At 31.9% G+C, this 19,714-nt stretch overlaps 1 protein-coding gene across 1 annotated transcript in view; it reads right to left on the bottom strand.

The window, feature by feature from the left end:
• LOC142323491 (fatty acid synthase-like) overlaps positions 1-18,803 on the bottom strand; it is a 232,107-nt gene extending 213,304 nt beyond the window's left edge. The window contains exons 1-2 of the mRNA XM_075363214.1: positions 18,640-18,803; positions 3,442-3,619 (exon numbers count right to left, since the gene is read on the bottom strand). Of these exons, the coding sequence (XP_075219329.1) occupies positions 3,442-3,619 (178 nt within the window). The 5' untranslated portion in view covers positions 18,640-18,803. The remainder of the gene's footprint in view (positions 1-3,441; positions 3,620-18,639) is intronic.
• Between the last annotated feature and the right edge of the window lie 911 nt (positions 18,804-19,714).

Below are 19,714 nucleotides of genomic sequence, written 5' to 3'. Positions count from 1 at the left end.
CTCTACATCCTACATCCCTAAAAATTTGTTTTACATATTCCAAACGTGGCCTGCCTACACAATTTATTCCCTCTACCCGTCCTTCCAATATTAAAGCGACTATTCCAGGATGCCTTAGTATGTGGCCTATAAGTTTGTCTCATCTTTTAACTATATCTTTCCAAATGCTTCTTATTTCATCTATTTTCCGCAATACCTCTTCATTTGTCACTTTATCCACCCATCTGATTTTTAACATTCTCCTATAGCACCACATTTCAAATGCTTCTAATTTTTTCTTCTCAGATACTCCGATTGTCTAAGTTTCACTTCCATAAAAAGCGACACTCCAAACATATACTTTCAAAAATCTTTTCCTGACATTTAAATAAATTTTTGATGTAAACAAATTATATTTCTTACTGAAGGCTCGTTTCGCTTGTGCTATTCGGCATTTTATATCGCTCCTGCTTCGTCCATCTTTAGTAATTCTACTTCCCAAATAACAAAATTCTTCTACCTCCATAATCTTTTCTCCTCCTATTTTCACATTCAGTGGTCCATCTTTGTTATTTCTACTACATTTCATTACTTTTGTTTTGTTCTTGTTTATTTTCATGCGATAGTTCTTGCGTAGGACTTCATCTATGCCGTTCATTGTTTCTTCTAAATCCTTTTTACTCTCGGCTAGAATTACTATATCATCAGCAAATCGTAGCATCTTTATCTTTTCACCTTGTACTATTACTCCGAATCTAAATTGTTCTTTAACATCATTAACTGCTAGTTCCATGTAAAGATTAAAAAGTAACGGAGATAGGGAACATCCTTGTCGGACTCCGTTTCTTAATACGGCTTCTTTCTTATGTTCTTCAACAGTAATAATTGAAGAACATAATACATTTTACCAATTTAGATCTGAGGGTTATTGAGTTTTCTCAAAGATTTTTGTTTAAACATTAAATCCTGAGTAATGAGTGTGCTGACGAAAATTTTGGAATCGGTAATAAATAATTTTGGTTTTATTATTTATTGTTTTGAAAAATATAAATACAATAATTAACTTAAAAAATTTCATTTTTTGCCAGCGTCAGAAATTGTATCGATTATAATCAGAATTTAACAATTGCTTTAATTGCTTTTGTCATGACAAAACATCTGTTCAAATCTCTTTTAAAACACATTCAACACTCATCAATTTTAATTTCCACTCTCGTGCAGCCAAAATTGATTTTAATAAAAAACATGGCCAGACTCGACAGCCGAACTACTAGCTACGCCGGGCGTTTTCAGATTCTTGCCTGGCACACAATAAGTTGACACATTTGAATTTTGGATTAGATATTCATTTTTAAATTTAATATGAAAGTTCTTTTACCGCATAAGGTGTTCAATACAGCCGCCATTACGCCTAACAACCTCTTCAAGGCAAATGTGTACGTTTCTGATGACTCTGCGATACAAGTCCTCTTGAATCTGTTCACACAACTGAACTATCCGCGCATGCATTTACATGAGATCTGCGGGTATTAACAGGAAACGTTTCTCTTTTAATCATCCTCATAAAAAAATTCACAAGGATTTAAATCCGGGCTCAAAGGTGGCAAAGAGTATCTTCCATTTTGGCGGCCCGGATAGCGATTTGAAATTACTCGATTACCCAAAACTGAATTTATAAAATCCAACACAACATTAGCGATGTGAGGAGTTGCACTATCTTGCATAAACCGTTAAGTTTCTATAGGCAACTCAGTCGCAAGCAGTTTGCGTAGAAAATCATTGTTTAATATATCCAAATAACGTTGAGAATTAACTGTATCGTTGAAAAATACTGGCCCTATCAATCCGTGACTGGATAAAACTGACTAAACGGTTACTTTAGATCCATGTTGTTGTTTTTCATGTACGATTTGTGGAGCTACTGTCGCCCAAAGCGGATATTTTGTTTGTTACAGTCCCATCAATATGCAAATAGACTCGTCTGAATACCAAGTGTTGAACAGAACATCATCTTTCCCTTCCGACCACTATGCAAACTCCAATATATTTTGCTTTTTAGGTTGTGTCAACCTGTTTCTATACTAATTTGTATGGAAACAGCTTGAGATCACTGTGCAACATTATTTCTACTGTACCACGAGATATTCCCATTTCTCGTGAAGCTCGCCGTGTAAACTTTCCCGGACTACGTTACATGGAAACTCGAAGTGCTTCGATATTTTCCGGAGAAGGAACGGGAGCTTCTCTTCTTTTATGCTGCCTTCTTCTTCAAATTTACGGTCTTGTTAGAGTCCATCGAGTGTTAAAATGAGCTCGAAATTCTTGCTGAGTCACTGTAACACTTTTTGATTCAGCATAAAGACGCGCAGCTAAAGCGCGCTGTGAATTAGACAAACGTCCGTGATCGGCCATACCTTAACAATAACTAATGTTGCGGAATCAAAAGAGAATGCAAAGATTAGGTGATATCTACCGGTATTTCCAAGAAATGGGTCGCATGCACAGTGTGAAATACCAGGTAAAAAACATTTATTTATAATCGACTATATAAATGTGTAAACTTATCGTGTACCACTGTAGAAACAAATTTATTGACATTCCCGATCACACGCGGCCTTTCATAGAAAAGATTTTACGTTAAACGTTGCGGTTTTCTCTGATAGCCTTAAGTCGCATCGTTACATTTCGTTCTTTTACTTGTTCGTCGTCTGTCGGTCTCACTTTTTATACGCTTAAACCGTCATTATATGTGCTGACAGATTTGGCGAGAACTAGCATTCGAAGTCCACTAGCGCGATTTTTTTCTTCGCAAATGCCGGCTTACTCGATATATATTTCTGTCATGCTATTTTATTCCGTTGTAAGCGTTTTCTAAAAACCATAAAATTTTGAAATTTATCTTAAAACTATGTGCGACTTAGTATTCTATAATTTGGAAGAACAAACAAAGAAGAGAAATAAAAAAGGAAAATACGGAAAAAAGCCGTAATTAAGCAGAAGAAAACTGATGTTTTATTATTAAACGTTGAAAATAAAACGACATCAATTAATTCATTAATATGAAATTAATATAAATAAAGCCTAATAGATAACATAATGTTTTGTAACATTGTCAAGATATGTGTCTGCGTTCATACCGATAGAAAATGATGTTTATAACAGTAATCTAATCTCACGGCATAAGTCGCAATTACTTCACTAGTACCACTGGAACGTGACTGTACACAGCAGTAGTTCGTAAACTCCGAAAATGCACCTTGCTTGTCGACTATATTCGTTGATTCCCATGTTATTTACTATTATATTTTTTATATCGTTATTCATTCAACAATATTTTTTAAATTTTATCAACATTATTACCGTTTTTTTCATAATTTATATTATATTACCGTATATTACTGGTAGAGAGAGAGAAAGTTATACAATTATGATTTTATTATTCTTTTGAACATAAATACTAACCATTTTTCCATCTTCTTTCGTCCTCAGAGGTCAAATCAACTTTGTTAAGAATGTTTTCTTGAAAATGCAAAATGTTTTCTGAATCCGGAAACAGACCGGACATGCCAGAAATAACCAGTTCATTTGTGGACGCCATGAATTTTTTCTTTGTCTCATTATTTCCGCTGAAAACAGCCATCTGAAAAAAAAAGCATTATAACAGTTATAAAGATAATTTATTTATTAATATGGAAGTCAAACATGAAAAGATAATCAAATTTCAAAACTTTTTTCTGATATTTTTGTCATTGTTTTGAGATATTTTCTTGAGAAGGAAAAGACGAAAAATAATCAGATCATTGGTAGGTTCAAGGTTGTCACCAGAAAAAAAGGATCTTCCACACAGCATTTCTAAATGTTACGATGAAATTCTGTAACACAAAACTACATTCTATAAACAACGTTTAAAGAAAACAAATGGGCGGTTTTATTTACGTAACACGTAGTACTTACCGAAAAAATATAATGTTACTTACAAATACACCACGTTTTGCATCTATTTTCTCGTTAATCGAAATTCCCAGATTAGAAACATGACGGGTTACTTATTTAATAAACGCATGTATCTGACTTAAAGTGTAAAAGCTGGTTTTCTTTTTGAGAAAAAACGTTTTGATCTAATTTTCTTCTTTTTTTTTTTTGAAGAGTTGCACCAGACCTCTTAAAGTTACCTAAAATCCTAGCGAGGTATCTAAAACTTTTAGACTTAAGATTAATCTAAGTTTCTGGTTATTTAAAATCTAAGCGAGGTAAAGACCTCGCCTAAAGCTATCTCCTTAAAAACCATTTTTCAATAGGTTAAATGATTCTGATGAATGCATCAGCTTAGCGGTAAAATTAATTAATTACAAAGCCTCAGAAACGAATTCATTTTTAAGAATATATTGTCACTGAGTTGACTTAAGTCTACTGGCTTTATAGTGTTTATAGTGTACGTTCAAAAACCCCAAGTAAGACATTCCAAAATTGAAGACAACCAGATTTTCTATCGACGTAACTGTTATTCACTTTTCGGTACATTGAAAGTGTACTATTTCAATACAGTATTCATTTATTGAAATAATTAATAGAAATAGTGGTAAGTTTAGCTTTAACTACGAGGAAGATCTAAATTCAAGGAATGGAACCATTTCTTAAATGATGTACATTAATAGAATTTTATATAAAATCGGTAGATAATTTTTCAAAGGTTTGCGTTACGGAACTTTACATAGAGTGTGTAACAAAGTTTTCCTGGGACTTTCCTGACATTTTCTACTCGTAAAAATAATGAGAAAATTCATATAAAAATATGTCCTAAAATGCTTCGTTTACGAGTTACGGCTAGTGAAATATTTCCCTCGGATTTCAGCTACCCCAGTCAAATGAGGTCGTTCTGCAATTTTCACGACTTTAATCGAGGGGCAGAATTAATGAATTCTTATGATTTTTGATCTGAAAAATCGAATAAAATAAGATGAAAACGAATAAATTGGGGTAAAACTTCCTGTTTTTTTTGTGCTTGACGTACAATTGTGTTAAATGGGTAATAAATACGTAAAACCTTTAAACAAAACTTGTAGAGAATTTAATTCTGAACCATATGGTGTAATATAAGATGAATAAAACAAAGAAAAATTAGAACTTTATTTAGAAACAGTACATTATTACATTTGTCAGAAAAGTACTTATTTAATGTAAAAACAAATAAATAAGTGATATGACAATTTTTTTAAAATAAATTTACTGTTAAAAAATTTAAAAAACTGGGATCACACAAAAATTATAAATTCAAATTACTTAAATAATAATTTATTTTATTAATGACAGAAATACGAAAAATTATTATTTCAAAGTTGCCAATAAAATAACAACAGCTGATCAGCAATGCGCAATACTGTATAAGCTTTTAAATTATTCTGTTAGGTACATTAAGAATATCGGGTTCTGTGAAATGTGCTGTCGTCAGCGAAGGTGTTCTGTGAATTTTACTTTGAACGTGATCGGTTTGCAATTGAAATAATGCCATGCTTATTTACAACAGAGGAATACGCTGATATGGTATTCATTTCGGGTGTGTGTAATGTTAATGCTACAGCTGCTGCAGTAGAATATGAAATACGTTTTCCGAATCGTAGGATTCCAGATCCTAAAAAAATTAGCGCGACTTTTCGCAATCTTCGGGAAACAGGTTCACTACCTAGTATCCGTACCGGCTACGATCGATCTGTCCAGAACGATGCTGTTATTGATGAAATTTTTATTAGTGCAGTTTACCGTAGTCCAGGCATCAGTACACAGAGCCACCGTGTTGGTCTAGTGGTGAACGCGTCTTCCCAAATCAGCTGATTTGGAAGTCGAGGGTTCCAGCGTTCAAGTCCTAGTAAAGCCAGTTATTTTTACACGGACTTGAATACTAGATCGTGGATTCCGGTGTTCTTTGGTGGTTGGGTTTCAATTAACCACACATCTCAGAAATGGTCGAACTGAGACTGTACAAGACTACACTTCATTTACACTCATACATATCATCCTCATTTATCCTCGTAAGTATCTGAACGGTAATTACCGAAGGCTAAACAGGAAAAAGAATGAAAGGCATCAGTACACGGTGTCTTTCTGAGCGGATCGGAGTTTCGCATTTGATGGTTTAGAGGACACTTAAAAAACATATTTTATCCTTATCATAAATAGCCAGTTGAACATTTACAACCAGCAGCCGGTCCGCTTCGCTTGGAGTTCTGCAACTGCAAGAATACAAAATCGACAACTCTATAAGTATAATTTGTTTACCGACGAGGCCACTTTCACTAAAGATGGCATTAACAATTTACGCGATGAGCAAACATGGGTAGAAGTAAATCCTCATGAAACGGTGGAAGGCAGTTTTCAACACCGATTTACCGTCAATAATGTATGGTGCGGCCTTCTTCACAATCAGCTGGTTACACCGTACATAAATATAAGCATATTTAAGCGGCCAGGTATGTTTAAATGCTGAGGTCTACTTGCACTTTCTTCAAGAAGAATTGTCGTACCTGCTTGAAGAAGTTCCTCTAGGGCTGAGACGCAAAGTATACTTCCGGCACGATGGCGCGCCATCCCACTTCTCTTGTGCCGTTTCCACTCACATAAATCATCATTTCGCTGATTAATGGATTGGTCGTGGAGATCCACATTCCGGGCCACCAAGATTGCCCGATCTAACACCTTTAGATTCTTGCTTCAGGGTGGATGAAAGATATTTTAAATTAAAAAAAAATACAGTCATTCTCATGAGGAATTAATTTTCCGCATTATGGATGCGGCTGAGCAACCTAAGGATAACCCTGAAGAACTAAAAAGAACAACCAAAGCAGTACAGAAGCGTGCCAAGAAATGTATAGAAAATGGCGGACTCATTTTTGAACATGTATTATAAATTGATACGTATAATGCACTTTGGTCTATTGTACTGTTTCTAAATAAAATTCGAATTTTTCTAACTTTTCTTTGTTTTATTCAAGTGATATTACACTATTTTTTTTGAAAAATAAATTCTGTACAAGTTTTGTATATAAATTTTACGTGTTTATTTAACATAGTTATTGTACGTTAAACATAAAAAGCAGGTTTTTTACACCAGATTTCTCAAAAATTACTGCAGATACGGTTCTGCGACCTATTTTATTCGATTTTTTGGTCAAAAACCATAAGAAATCACTGATTTGGTCTCTCAATTAAGGTCCTAAAAATTTTAGTACAACCTCATTTCACCGGGGTAGCTGAAATCCGAGCAAAACATTTCACTAGCTGTAACTCGCAATCGAAACATTTTATGACATATGTTTATATGATTTTTTTCCATTACTTTCACGAGTAGAATATATTCTGTATAAAACTAATTGATAATTCTTAAAAAATCCGCGTTTTCCTTTGTCATTCATACCTTTAAGTTAAAAACTACGTCATAACAATTATAAAAAATGAATGACGAGTTCAATGATACGGCATTTATAGCCACAAGAAATACCGATATTAATTATACATAAGTTAGTAAAAATTAATAACATCCATTAGTTTCCTCTTCTTAGCTGATAAATGAAATACATTGTTGGTGTTTCACTAATAATCCGCAAGATTGCAATGCTATGATAAAGAATTACTTTTCCCTATCGACGATGTGAAGTATTGAACACGTGTATTAACCCGTTCCACCAAATTCTGGAGATAGGCTGAGTTTAACAGTTTGATTCGTTCAGAAATGTTACTTTATGTTATAATTCGGTAAATAATTTCTTAAGAGGGTGAATAATTTTAATATCATAACATTTCGTTAATAGTCATTTGACCGTTTCGATTCGGCTCTCCCTTTCCTTCAACAGTAATATTTTAATTTCAACATATATGTGTTACGTCCTACCCCGTTTAATTACTCGCTTAATGCATTCTAACCTGTCTCCCTACAATTTTTTCCTTGCACATTAAATAAAATAAATCTTTGATTCTTATCGGTGCGTAATAATACGCTATATAGATCTCGTCATTGCAAGATAAATAATTAAAAAAACATAAATTAAGAAATAAAAGATTGTCAGATTAAAGCCCATATTAATTATCTAAAATATAAACACATAAAATAATGTCAGTATAAACGCACTAAATATAAAAAGTTACTACCCAAACAATTTTCAAATCAGAAGGCATTACTGAAAATTATTTTGAGCAGATATTTATTAATAGGTTGAGAATGTACAGAAACAGCATGATTATCTTTTTAATTAGTATTAAAAATTCATCGGCAAACTAATACTGTTGGGAAGTTTTTTCAAATGGTTTGGTAAATTGTTGAAAATGGCAATGGAAGCATAATAATACCCTTAGTTGTGAGCCGAAGTATTGTGTTGTTATATAAAAACAGCTCCGTTGTCTTCATGCAAGAAGACTTGCACTGTTGTACTTGTTTATGTTTAAGAACGTGCAAGATTGCACGTTCATAAACATAAACACTAAGATAAGTTAACATATTTAATTTTCTAAATATCCGTCTAACGATTTCTACTTCAGGACGCCAATCAATGATTTGACAACCCATTTTTGTGCTTTAAAAACTCTTTTAACTTTTTGAGGGAACCACAAGACAAGACTTTACTTTAGACAGGAACATACATAAGAATAAAAAATATTTACAATGCTGATTAACTTAGCATTTTATAAGATTTATCAAAGCAAAACAGTATGGTTCGACTTTGAAGAAAATGTAATCGATTTAATTATCCCAAGGGAACTCTTCGTCAAACAAAATTTAGAAATTTTGCTTTATCGCCAACATAAGTACTATAGTTATCATTAATAGGAAATCTAACCATACGATCATCAATGTTACGTCTACTTGAGAAGCATGATGTAGCGATTTTATCCATATATAAAGTTAGTTGGTTACAATCCATCCATTGAATAGTTTTTTAATTCTTATAGTAGAATTTTCAAATCCTTTAAAATAATTATTTACAGATATAGAAATACTTGTGTCATATGCGAGGAGGACTACCTTGAGTGATTTAAGATTTTGAGGCTGGTCTTAATGAACAATAAAAAAAGCAACGGACCATGGAAAACTCTGTGGCACTCTACGGTTTAAAGTAGCGTGCAAAGCAATCCGAATACAGGGAATTTTTTGTTTATTTCTATGTATACAATGCTCGACCACACCCATTCTTTAAGTTGTCTGTGTAATGTGAGGTTATTGTTCTTTGGTTATTTAGCAATCACCCACCGGGTTGGTCTAGTGGTGAACGCGTCTTCCCAAATTAGCTGATTTGGAAGCCGAGAGTTCCAGCGTTCAAGTCCTAGTAAAGCCAGTTATTTTTACACGGATTTGAATACTAGATCGTGGATACCGGTGTTCTTTGGTGGTTGGGTTTCAATTAACCACACATCTCAGGAATGGTCGAACTGAGAATGTACAAGACTACACTTCATTTACACTCATACATATCATCCTCATTCATCCTCTGAAGTATTATCTAAACGGTAGTTACCGGAGGCTAAACAGGAAAAGAAAGGTTATTTAGCAATGTTCATGATGTAAATAATGTTTTGTGAAAGTTTATTTCATTTTTACCACTCTTATATTAACTCGCTCTTGGACTGTGTATGTGAGATCATGGTACGGAACCTTTCAGTCGAATTTTGAAGCACTTTCGCTTATCCATTCGCTCTTAAATTTTACATGCAGGTTTGTTCCTGATGACCAAACATTTTAGCAACATTTTCAAGTCGCTAAAATGTGTTAATTAATGAAAAAATGCCCCTTTGGTTTTATGCAACCACGTTTACATGCATATTTTTTTAGTGAAAGAATTATCCATGTTTGTGATATTGTCGTTTCAATTGATTAAACTGAACGAATTTATTTTTTCTATGTCTGAGGCAAAAATTCAAATTTCATACAACCATTCAGTATTTATTTCCGTTGAATCATGATACTTATGAGCTAGTAAATAACCTCCACTTGGATGTTAAGTGAGAAGTGGACATTTTCCAAAACATCAGATTTTTGATTTGAAGCTATGACTTTCACATAATCTTACATATCGCTATCAAAGCTTGTTGTCAAATCCATTCTGAGATACCATCTAAAATTATTTTTTAGTGCGTTTATTTTAAGAGTGGTGTTTTATATATTTTATTATAAAATCATATTTATTTTTTTCTGTGTGTCTTGAATAAATAATAATATACATAACTCCAGGAGAGCATTGATTCTCTATGCATACTAGTATAACATAACAACAAATAGCTTTTGAGTGTGGTGTTGGAGTAGGGAAGTGAATGCTATTTTAAAACAATTTAAAGAAACTGGTTCCTTTTCACCTCAAAGAAAACGCAAATATGGCTGAAAAAGAATAACTACTCCAACACAGGATCAGATATTAGTGAAAAAAAAGTAAACTTGATCAAAAATTATATGCTGCGGGCTTAAATAGAGAATTAGCAGCCAGTGGAACAGATTTACACGTGACAACTGTTAGATTCCAATTTCTTGCAGCTGGACCAAAAGCTCATAGGCCATCTAAAAAGCAGCTTTTAACACCAGCAATGTGCAAAAAAGACTGTTATGGATCAAAGTACATGCTAACTGGACCAAAGAAGACTGGAAAAATGTTATGTTTTCCAACTAGTCATATTTTTATGTTCAGGGGCAAAGGGTTTCATATGTTAGAAAAGCATTCGATGAAAATACATCACTGGCTCATATCCAACAAACGCGATCGAAAGACTCCAACGGCAATTGGATCTAGTAGAGTCGTGGCTCGATATGTGGAGAATCAAGGTCAACGGTGAAAAATCGGTGGCAGTGATGTTCACATACAAGACACATGCTCCAGCCAGGCAGCTGGAAATCTCAGGAGAGAAAATTCCCTTTGGGAAAACAGTCAAGTACCTGGGAGTAGTCCTGGACAAACGGCTTACCTTAGGAGAACATGTTAAATAGGTGACCGAAAGGGCAAAGGCCGTCAGGGCCTCACTATACCCAGTACTGAACAGTGCCAACCCATATCCACTGGCGACCAAATTGCTCATTTTTAGGCTATACGTCCTGCCGATTCTAACATGCTTACTAATTCTAATATGCTAACGATGCTTACTCGGCATGGGGAGTTTTGTTAAACTCCACGCTTCAAAAGAAATTAGAAGCCGTCCAAAACATAGCGTTGCGGACGATATTTGAAGCACCGTGGTTCATCAGAAACGTCACTCTTCGCTACGATGCGGGACTACACACCGTATCCGAGGTGGGGGTGGCGCAGGCACGCAGACTGTTCGGTAGAGCAGCCGTGCCCGAACACGGCCATCTCCGAGACATCTGCCGAGAGGACCGTACTCCACAGGGTATAAGAAAACGGCCGTATTAAACGAACCACCTTGAAGAGGCGGTACGAGAGTCAAAAAATGACAAACCAGGCCTAGGAGCCTCTATATCGCGTAACCTATAAATGGAAACCGCGCGAAAATTCCGGCCGCGAAAGTGACCGTTTTCGTAATTAAATTTTGTTAAAACTATAAAAAGCTAGACAACACCCCACACCGTCCCACGAAGAGCACAATTTTATTTAGTCAGCATATGCGACTCCCTCCGGAGAACGGGGCGCATTTCTCCCACCAAATAACTAGGACTCCGGTAGGCGCACTCCTACTAGCCCATAGGTGCTGGTACCGAAAGGACTTCAGTGGATGGACTGAAGGGGAATCACGCCGGGACTACTAGGCTCAAAAGCTTAGTCTCTCACGGTCAGAACCAGTAAATAAATTTCACGATGGTCCATACGGATAGGAACGCAAATTACCAAATCCGTCCATAAACAAAACTTAAAATTTATAACCGCCACTAAATAACCGATGAAATCCGCCCGATAATAGAAAGATACAGCAGCAAGGGACATTATCCAGGCTTTGCGATCTGTAGGGAGAAATATTGAAACTCCCGCCATTCTTGCGTTCCGTTCCATATCCAACAATCAGTTAAACATCCCGAGAAAATAATATTTTGGGACTGTTTCACAATTGAAGGCCTTGTTAATTACTGCCAGTAGATGGTATGTTGAAAAATGATGGATATAACAAGATTCTGAAGGAAAGGGTTGTGACACAACTTCAAAATAAATTCCCACATGGAAACAGAGTCAGTCTTCCAACAAGATTTGGCACCTTGCCATAATGCCAAAAAAAGTAAAAAAATTCTTCAAAGAGGGAAACATTAAAGTGCTCCTGTGACCAGGCAACTACGGAGACTTAAACCCAATTGAAAATCTTTGGGCAATAGTCAAAAAACAACTCTCAAAAATGAATTGTACCACAAAAATTTATCTCATTAAAACAATAACATCAGTATCGTATCATGATGAAAAAACAAAAAAATCTATAATACACTAGTAGAATTGATGTCACATTGTGCATATGAAGTGATTAAGAATAAAGGAGGAAACATTAATTACTAATATTCACAAATTGTACAGGTATGATTTTTTCTAAATATTTATTTTTTATTAAATAACATCTGCTTTAAAATTTATTTGCACATTACTATACATCTTGAAGTGAACATTTAAATTTTACATGTGTATTCTTATCAAAAGATAAAATTTCAGCTACCAGTTTACAGTTGATAAAGTATGATTTTTAACTGATTGTTGGCAGCTCCTGTGATACCATATCTACTTAATCTAAACAGTAAAAAAAGCGGGGAAAAATCAATACTTGGCTGAACTTCAAAAAATTGAAAATGGGGATCTTTTTGTTACAATTTAAAATATTTTCTAGAAACTAGGAAATGGCTTCAGTAAATAATTTTTTTCTAAAACCATGTTGTAAGTTTTTTAATATGTTACACTTTTCAAGAAATGTGAAAAGTCAGTTTTTCATAATTCTTTCAAAGACTTAGAATGTATGGAAAATAATATAAACGGCCTACAATTTGCTAAATTAAGTGCCAAACCTTTCTTAAGTAGGAGAATAACAATGGGTGTCTTAAAGCAGCTGGGAAATTTTCCATTACTGAAAGATTCATTAATTAAATTTGTATGAGGGGCAATAGTAGCATCTATGACTTCTTTTGAAATACTAGCAGGGATTTCATCAGTACCAACTAAATGTTTACTCTTAATAATTAAAATACAAATTTTAACTTCTTGTGTATCAATAGAAAATAGAAATTCTGATTCAACTAAACCAAATGGCTTTGTTTAAAATGGATCAATATGATCAAGTAAGACAAAATGGATAGAGAAAGAAATTAGCATAGGTATTTTTTTCCTCTATTAGTTCATCTTGGTACATTTTCAGTAAAAACTTTTTCAACTCTCTTAACTTTCAACATTCTTCTATAACATTTTCAAAAACTTAAATTCTTTGTCTTTTTAGCTTCAGCTAAGAAAAAGCCAACTAAAAGACAGCTTTTCAGCTGTTTCTATGGATATATTAATCTAATTAACAGGCTTGTAGCTAATTTATTTGGGGGTTTTCATTCATTTTCTAGAAGAAATGCTCAAGGCAAAATCACCTTCCTTAATGAGAAAAAACTTTGTCCAGAATCACAATCAGTGCAGTGGTCAACCTGATTCTCATTGTACCTATTCAAATAGATCAATGAAAGAGCAGATGATCAACTCATAAAAGGACTAAAAACCCCTTAGGTGATTGGGATTGTTGCCTGTTACTAATAAATGTAATCAATTAATTGCTCTCTTTAGATGCTTCTGATTATTACAAATAATCACAACTATCTATGATCACTGGTGAATATGTTAAGAATCAGTAAACAGTTTTATCATACAGTGTTTTTGTTTACAACTCATTTGCCAAAAAAATTTTTTTTTCCACATTAATAAAAGTAAATTTTTTTGATAAATTTTTTTTATTTTATTTTGATAAAATATTTATTTTTTTTCACTCTCACTTATCTCCAGATAAGTGAGAGTGAAACTAATAATAAAAACTAGTTTTTATTTGGATTTAACATTATTTAAAATTTTAACCTTTGTTTTATTCATGGCATTGTCATTTTCACTGCAATAATAACAAACTGCTCTTGAGTGATGCAAAAAAAATGAGGAAACCTCTATGCAGTAGCAAATATCAGTTATTTGACAGCATTTAAACGTTTATGTAGATATCTGAACACCAGACTGTATGTAATTGTTTACCGCAAAAAAATGTTGTTACTTTAAAAATATTTCATAACTTATTGGATGTGTTTTATATTATTCTATTTTCAGTTCAAAATGTTTGTTATTTACAACTATAGATTGAGCAGTGACTCAGTCATTGAAGATGACTGCAAGAGTGACTGAAAATATTTTGAAATATGTTATTAGTTAATTTATAAAATTTGAATTTGTTTATATTTTGTAAACAATTTTGACTTTGAATATCATGGACAAAAATACTGAAATCTTGTTATTCTTTTTATGCTCCTTAACAGCAAATTCATTATTATTTCAAATTTTTTTTATTATTCATTTTGTTTATTAAATTAGGCCATTTCAATAATAAACACTTTTTTCCTCATTTTTTCCTAGTTACGCAGCCTATAGGTCACAGCCAGTAGCTTGTTTTTTACTGTGAATTAGTCATAAGCAAAAGCAGACATATTGAAAAGAATTTCCTACGAAATTATTTTGAAGTTTTAGTCACATTTGATTAAGTGAAAGTTTAAACAAAACTTCTGAAAATGTGTCAGCTCAACTTTTTCAAAAGCTTCGTTAAATCATTAATGTACAACATTTTTTTACAGAAACAAACTGATGAAATAAGATATAATTTGAATAATCAGAGAAAAAAGTTTTCTTAGAAATTTTTTTCTTTTAATGATATAAAAGCTTTCATCTTTTACAAGTTAGTTATGCAAATCATTAGATTATGTGAATTGATTATAATTAAATGATCTCATACAAAGATTAAACTATTGCTGCTTGAGTATTTAATTTAAGCCATTTCCATTTTTTTCATGAAGAAAGAGCACTAGTATTTATTTATAAATTCAAATATTAGTAAAGAAAGATCATTGTACCTGTCATTGTACTTGAAAAGTAATTCTTATTATATGTAAATTAACAGATTAATTTTACACCAGAAATCAAACATTGTATTATATCTAATATCAGTAATAACTGATTACTTATAAATGCAAGGTCAAAATGTTCTATTTCACTGTATCTTCAGGCAGGAAACAATTTTAATTTTTAATTATTTACCTTCCTGTTATGCTAATGAAGCAGAAAAGTGGCTTCAGTAGATGGAAAAGTTTTCAGAAAATATTGTAATAAAAAAATTATGATTGATTTCTTAGTATAAAATTGAATACACCGTACAATTTTTAAATGCACTGGTGTTAATATTACACAAAATTGAGAAATATTTTTGGTCTCTATTTCACATATCATCTTTTACTATATGCTGTAGACTTCCTGCTCGAATCACAATCTTTGAAGAACACTTATTTTTTAAAAACTTTTTTTTTATTTTATAATGTATATTTTAATTGATAGATAAATTACTTTATCTGGTAAAGTAGTAAGTCGCTGAAAATCATTTATTAACAAAAACAATTGTTCTTCAGTGACTGTTATAAAGAAATTTTCTGTTTACATTTTCAACCGAGATAATTTTTGAATAATATACCGAGATAATTTTCTAAGTGAATCAAATTTTAATTTTCATATTTTTACAATAATAAAAAAGGAATTTCTTGTAGTGTACAATCCAGATTTGTAGTACTTCATAAATTAATTGTACACGCTTGTTTTTTTTCATAGTAATTTTGCATTATGAAGTCTCAGTTTAAAATTTTTCCTTCTTAATTTTTGTGCAAAATATGTTTCACCTACCTCAACTAGCTCAAATTCACCACATTTAGGGATGTGTTTTTATATTTAATGGTTGAAGCTGTATTTTTGTGGATACAAACTCTTATAATATCTACATGATAATTATATAGTACATATATTAGTGCTTGTAATTCTAGTACCTTATATCTACATGACATAGTGTTCATCAGTATCTGCACTTACTTGAAAATTTAAAAAGTATTTTTTTTTCAAAGATTATTTGACCATCCTATTTAATTTTAAACTAACTATCCAAAAGCGATTAGCAAAAGTAATAAATGCAATGGATCTTGGAGAATACAGTTATTGCATACATCACAGCGAAGAACTTTCCTTGATGGTAAGGTCTGATTAGAGGTTTTATTACATTTGGAACTTTTCAGAATAAGGTTTAATAAAATAATGCAGAAGGGTGTACAGAAAACAAATTCTGATGGGCAACTCATAATAAATTATCTCATACATCATTGATGTAAAATGAAGTTTTTATGGCAGGTGATTGAATACTTTTAGTCTGTAGTAGCTAATCACTACAGTTATTGTAAGTTACTGCTTAAAAAGTAAATAAAAATTAACATAATCAAAATTTATATCATTCGTGTTTAGCTATATTTTATACCGGTAAATATAAAGTTGTGTAAAGTCATTAGCGTAAAATCAATTCAACCTATCTGACCTACCATCGGTAGGTCAAAATAAAACTTAGGCAGCACTTTATAAATTTCCAGTCAATAGTCACTGATAGAAAAGGGCCAGCTCTTTCTGTTTTTACTCAGATGGAAATGTACTGATCATAAGTGTGCTTCATGTGGATAAAAATATATACAAGTATTACAAAATTAATATTACCTCCATCATGTTGTGACTTACAATCATCGGTAAAATGTATATTTAGAAAAATAATTATATTTTCACTAATTTCATTTGTCCATTGTTATTTATAAACAGAATTTTATTATTTTAAGAACAGAAAAATTTTAATTATCCAGATTATGGTATAGTAAATTTTTGATAAAGGTTTTGGTCATAGTTTCCACCATTAGTTTTTTTTAATGTTTCTAACACTTCAATCGCACCTGTCTTGTTATTGAAGAAAAAACATGCTTTAATTTATCTTGTTTCTCTTTCCCTCCAGTAATAAGAACTTTAGGCAATTTTAGGGTAAACGAAACAACTTAGAATAAAACTAAAATCACAAAGAATTTAAAATGAATATTTTAACATACCATCACGCTAAACCCATCATGCACTCAGCAGTCCAGAGAGCTATTTTATAAAATTTTAAAACCTAAGATTAAATTCATTTAAAATTATAACAAATTTTAAATGGGTTTTAAAATGTAAATTACCCATGTTGTTGGACACCGAGGTTCAATTAACGGCATGTGAGAGAAGACTCAACCGACTACCAAAATCAAGTTTACTGAATTTCTGAAGAAATATTTCAGACGACTGACCTATCCTTGGTTTTTGTTTTTATAAAGTTTTACTAAAATTATTTCTTGATTCTTTACTTTCCTCAAAATCAAAATTGAAACTTCTTTTTATTGAAAAATATCCTAAGAATCAATCATTTAACAATCCATGGGCCCATCCACTAGTAATTTCCTGAATATTTTTATTTCTCAGTAACGATTAAGTTAATTACATTACATTTTTTCACAAAATAAAGTACAAATTAGAAAGAAAGCTAATCATTATTGTGTGCTGCTTAAAAGGCATAGTCTACATTATCAGCTTTTGAATTGTGATAAACTGAAAAAAATTCAGTATTTGATCATTTACCAGTAACAAAATCGTCTTCTTTCTCAGTATTATGCACTGAATTTTATTTTATTTATTACTCAATTGTATTATTTATTTTAATCTTTATGAGCTGACAATCGAGATAATTAACAAAAGTTCTACTCAACTTAAGCGGTGAATTTAATGAAATATAATATAAAAAATAAAATATAATACATATATAAAGAATAATTTATTTTCTGCAAAATGTATAACACGTACTACATACTTATATAAAAACTGATTTATAAATAAGTATACCACCATATATAAAATGTAAAGAATGTATCTTAATTCAATTAAACCGGTTACAAAAGGCTTAATATACAAATGATAATAGAATACATGGTGAGCATCGATAATGATCACTCGCTTTAATTTAATTCGCTACTGCTACATTTGATTTTGAACAATTTTAAACAGAATTCTTCAGAAATATATTTTAATGAATCACACAATCTGTACAATATTTTTTATGCCTTTTGCTTATAATTATAAGTATGCGTGTTATAAAGATTTCGTTTATCGCTGTGTGTTGTATAATTCTTCAGTATGCTTCATTTTAAGGAAGATTACCGAACAAGAGCATGCATTCAAATAAGGTTTAAAAATTGTTAAATAGTTATAATAAAATGTAAGCCTTCATATAAACATACATTTTTAAAATCATAATAAAAAATAATAATAAAATTAAATTATTTTCTTTATACCGTATAATAATCAATCGGAAAAAATTTTCTTGTAACTGTAAAAATGCTTACCCATTATTAAAACATGGCTGTACTACAAACACAAACCATGATATTATTATCTCAATTACTAGAACATGGAAAAAGTGAATATAGGAGATTATAGTTCATTTCTATTTTTTAAATAACGGGTGTAAGAGTAGAAGAAAAGCAAAAAACAAAAACTATATCGTTTTAAAAAATCCAATATGAAAGTTAATTGTTTAAAATTAAAAATATTTGACGATATAAGTAATCGATAAATAAAAATTTAGTGATTAATTTTGTTGAAAATTTACCTTCAAAGCCGCTTTAGGTCGTCGATTAAAAATTTTGTCACAAATACAAAACGATATGAAATTTTCTGTATATAAATATACATATAGAAAATTTAATGAAATATAACACAAGACTTGCGAATTAAAACACTGAGACCGGTGCTAAAGAAGACCAGAGTTTTATTCGATCACACTCTCCCACCCGACACAAGTTTGTATAAATCAAAAATAATTTAAAATCAGTCACCTTGAAACATATGACATCTGATTCAGATGTGATGTGACTACATGAATATGTTTGTACTAATGTAATTCACAAAAGTACGTATAACGACCGGATGGTTACTAAATTAATAATTATTTAATTGACAGTTTTTTATTATTGTTCATCAACAATTACAATCAAAGACCTGGCCTTTGTTACTCGTGCACGCCTATTTGATCGTGAAATGTCGTCATAAAACACCATAATAAATATATATATCCGAGTTAAAAATTGACTTTTATAAAATAATTTCATCACAGTTTTCTGCACCTACTTTATTACCGCTACGGTGTTTCATTATTTTTTCTTCTTCTTTTATTACTATTTTTTTTCGAGTTTTTTTAACTCGGTCTGAGAGGATTTGACAGGAATTTAAGGATTAGATGTATAGATTTAAGAGTAAACGCGATGTGAATGTTAGGTTCAATTTTTTTGACACGCTTTTTCTTCATCGGGTAGCCAAAATTATTGTTCTCTTAATAAAAGAAAACGGGACCGTAAAACCGCGATGAGATCACAGTATTCTGATGGAATACGTAGATGTTCGCCGTAATATTTTTACCGTCACAGATAACATCGATGGAATTAATTTAAGCTAATTAAATTTTTCAGATAGCCTGGACGCGATATCTTTTTGATTTACGAAAATCAGTGACCTTATCGTCGACGTCGCTTTATCCGTAATTTCAGTACAACACCGGTAATAAACACTTCTCTATATCAGTGAAACACAATGACTTTAGTACCGTACTTGTGTATTTATGGTACCCAGCTTTCTGACCGACAGTTCGGAAAAGTTACTGATTAATTAAATATAGAGAAAATAGGTTA

This window comes from Lycorma delicatula, chromosome 4, assembly GCF_047948215.1.
Source record: "Lycorma delicatula isolate Av1 chromosome 4, ASM4794821v1, whole genome shotgun sequence".
Taxonomy (NCBI): domain Eukaryota; kingdom Metazoa; phylum Arthropoda; class Insecta; order Hemiptera; family Fulgoridae; genus Lycorma; species Lycorma delicatula.
Note: the sequence above shows the minus strand (reverse complement) of the source record. Positions and strands in the feature narration are given on the sequence as shown.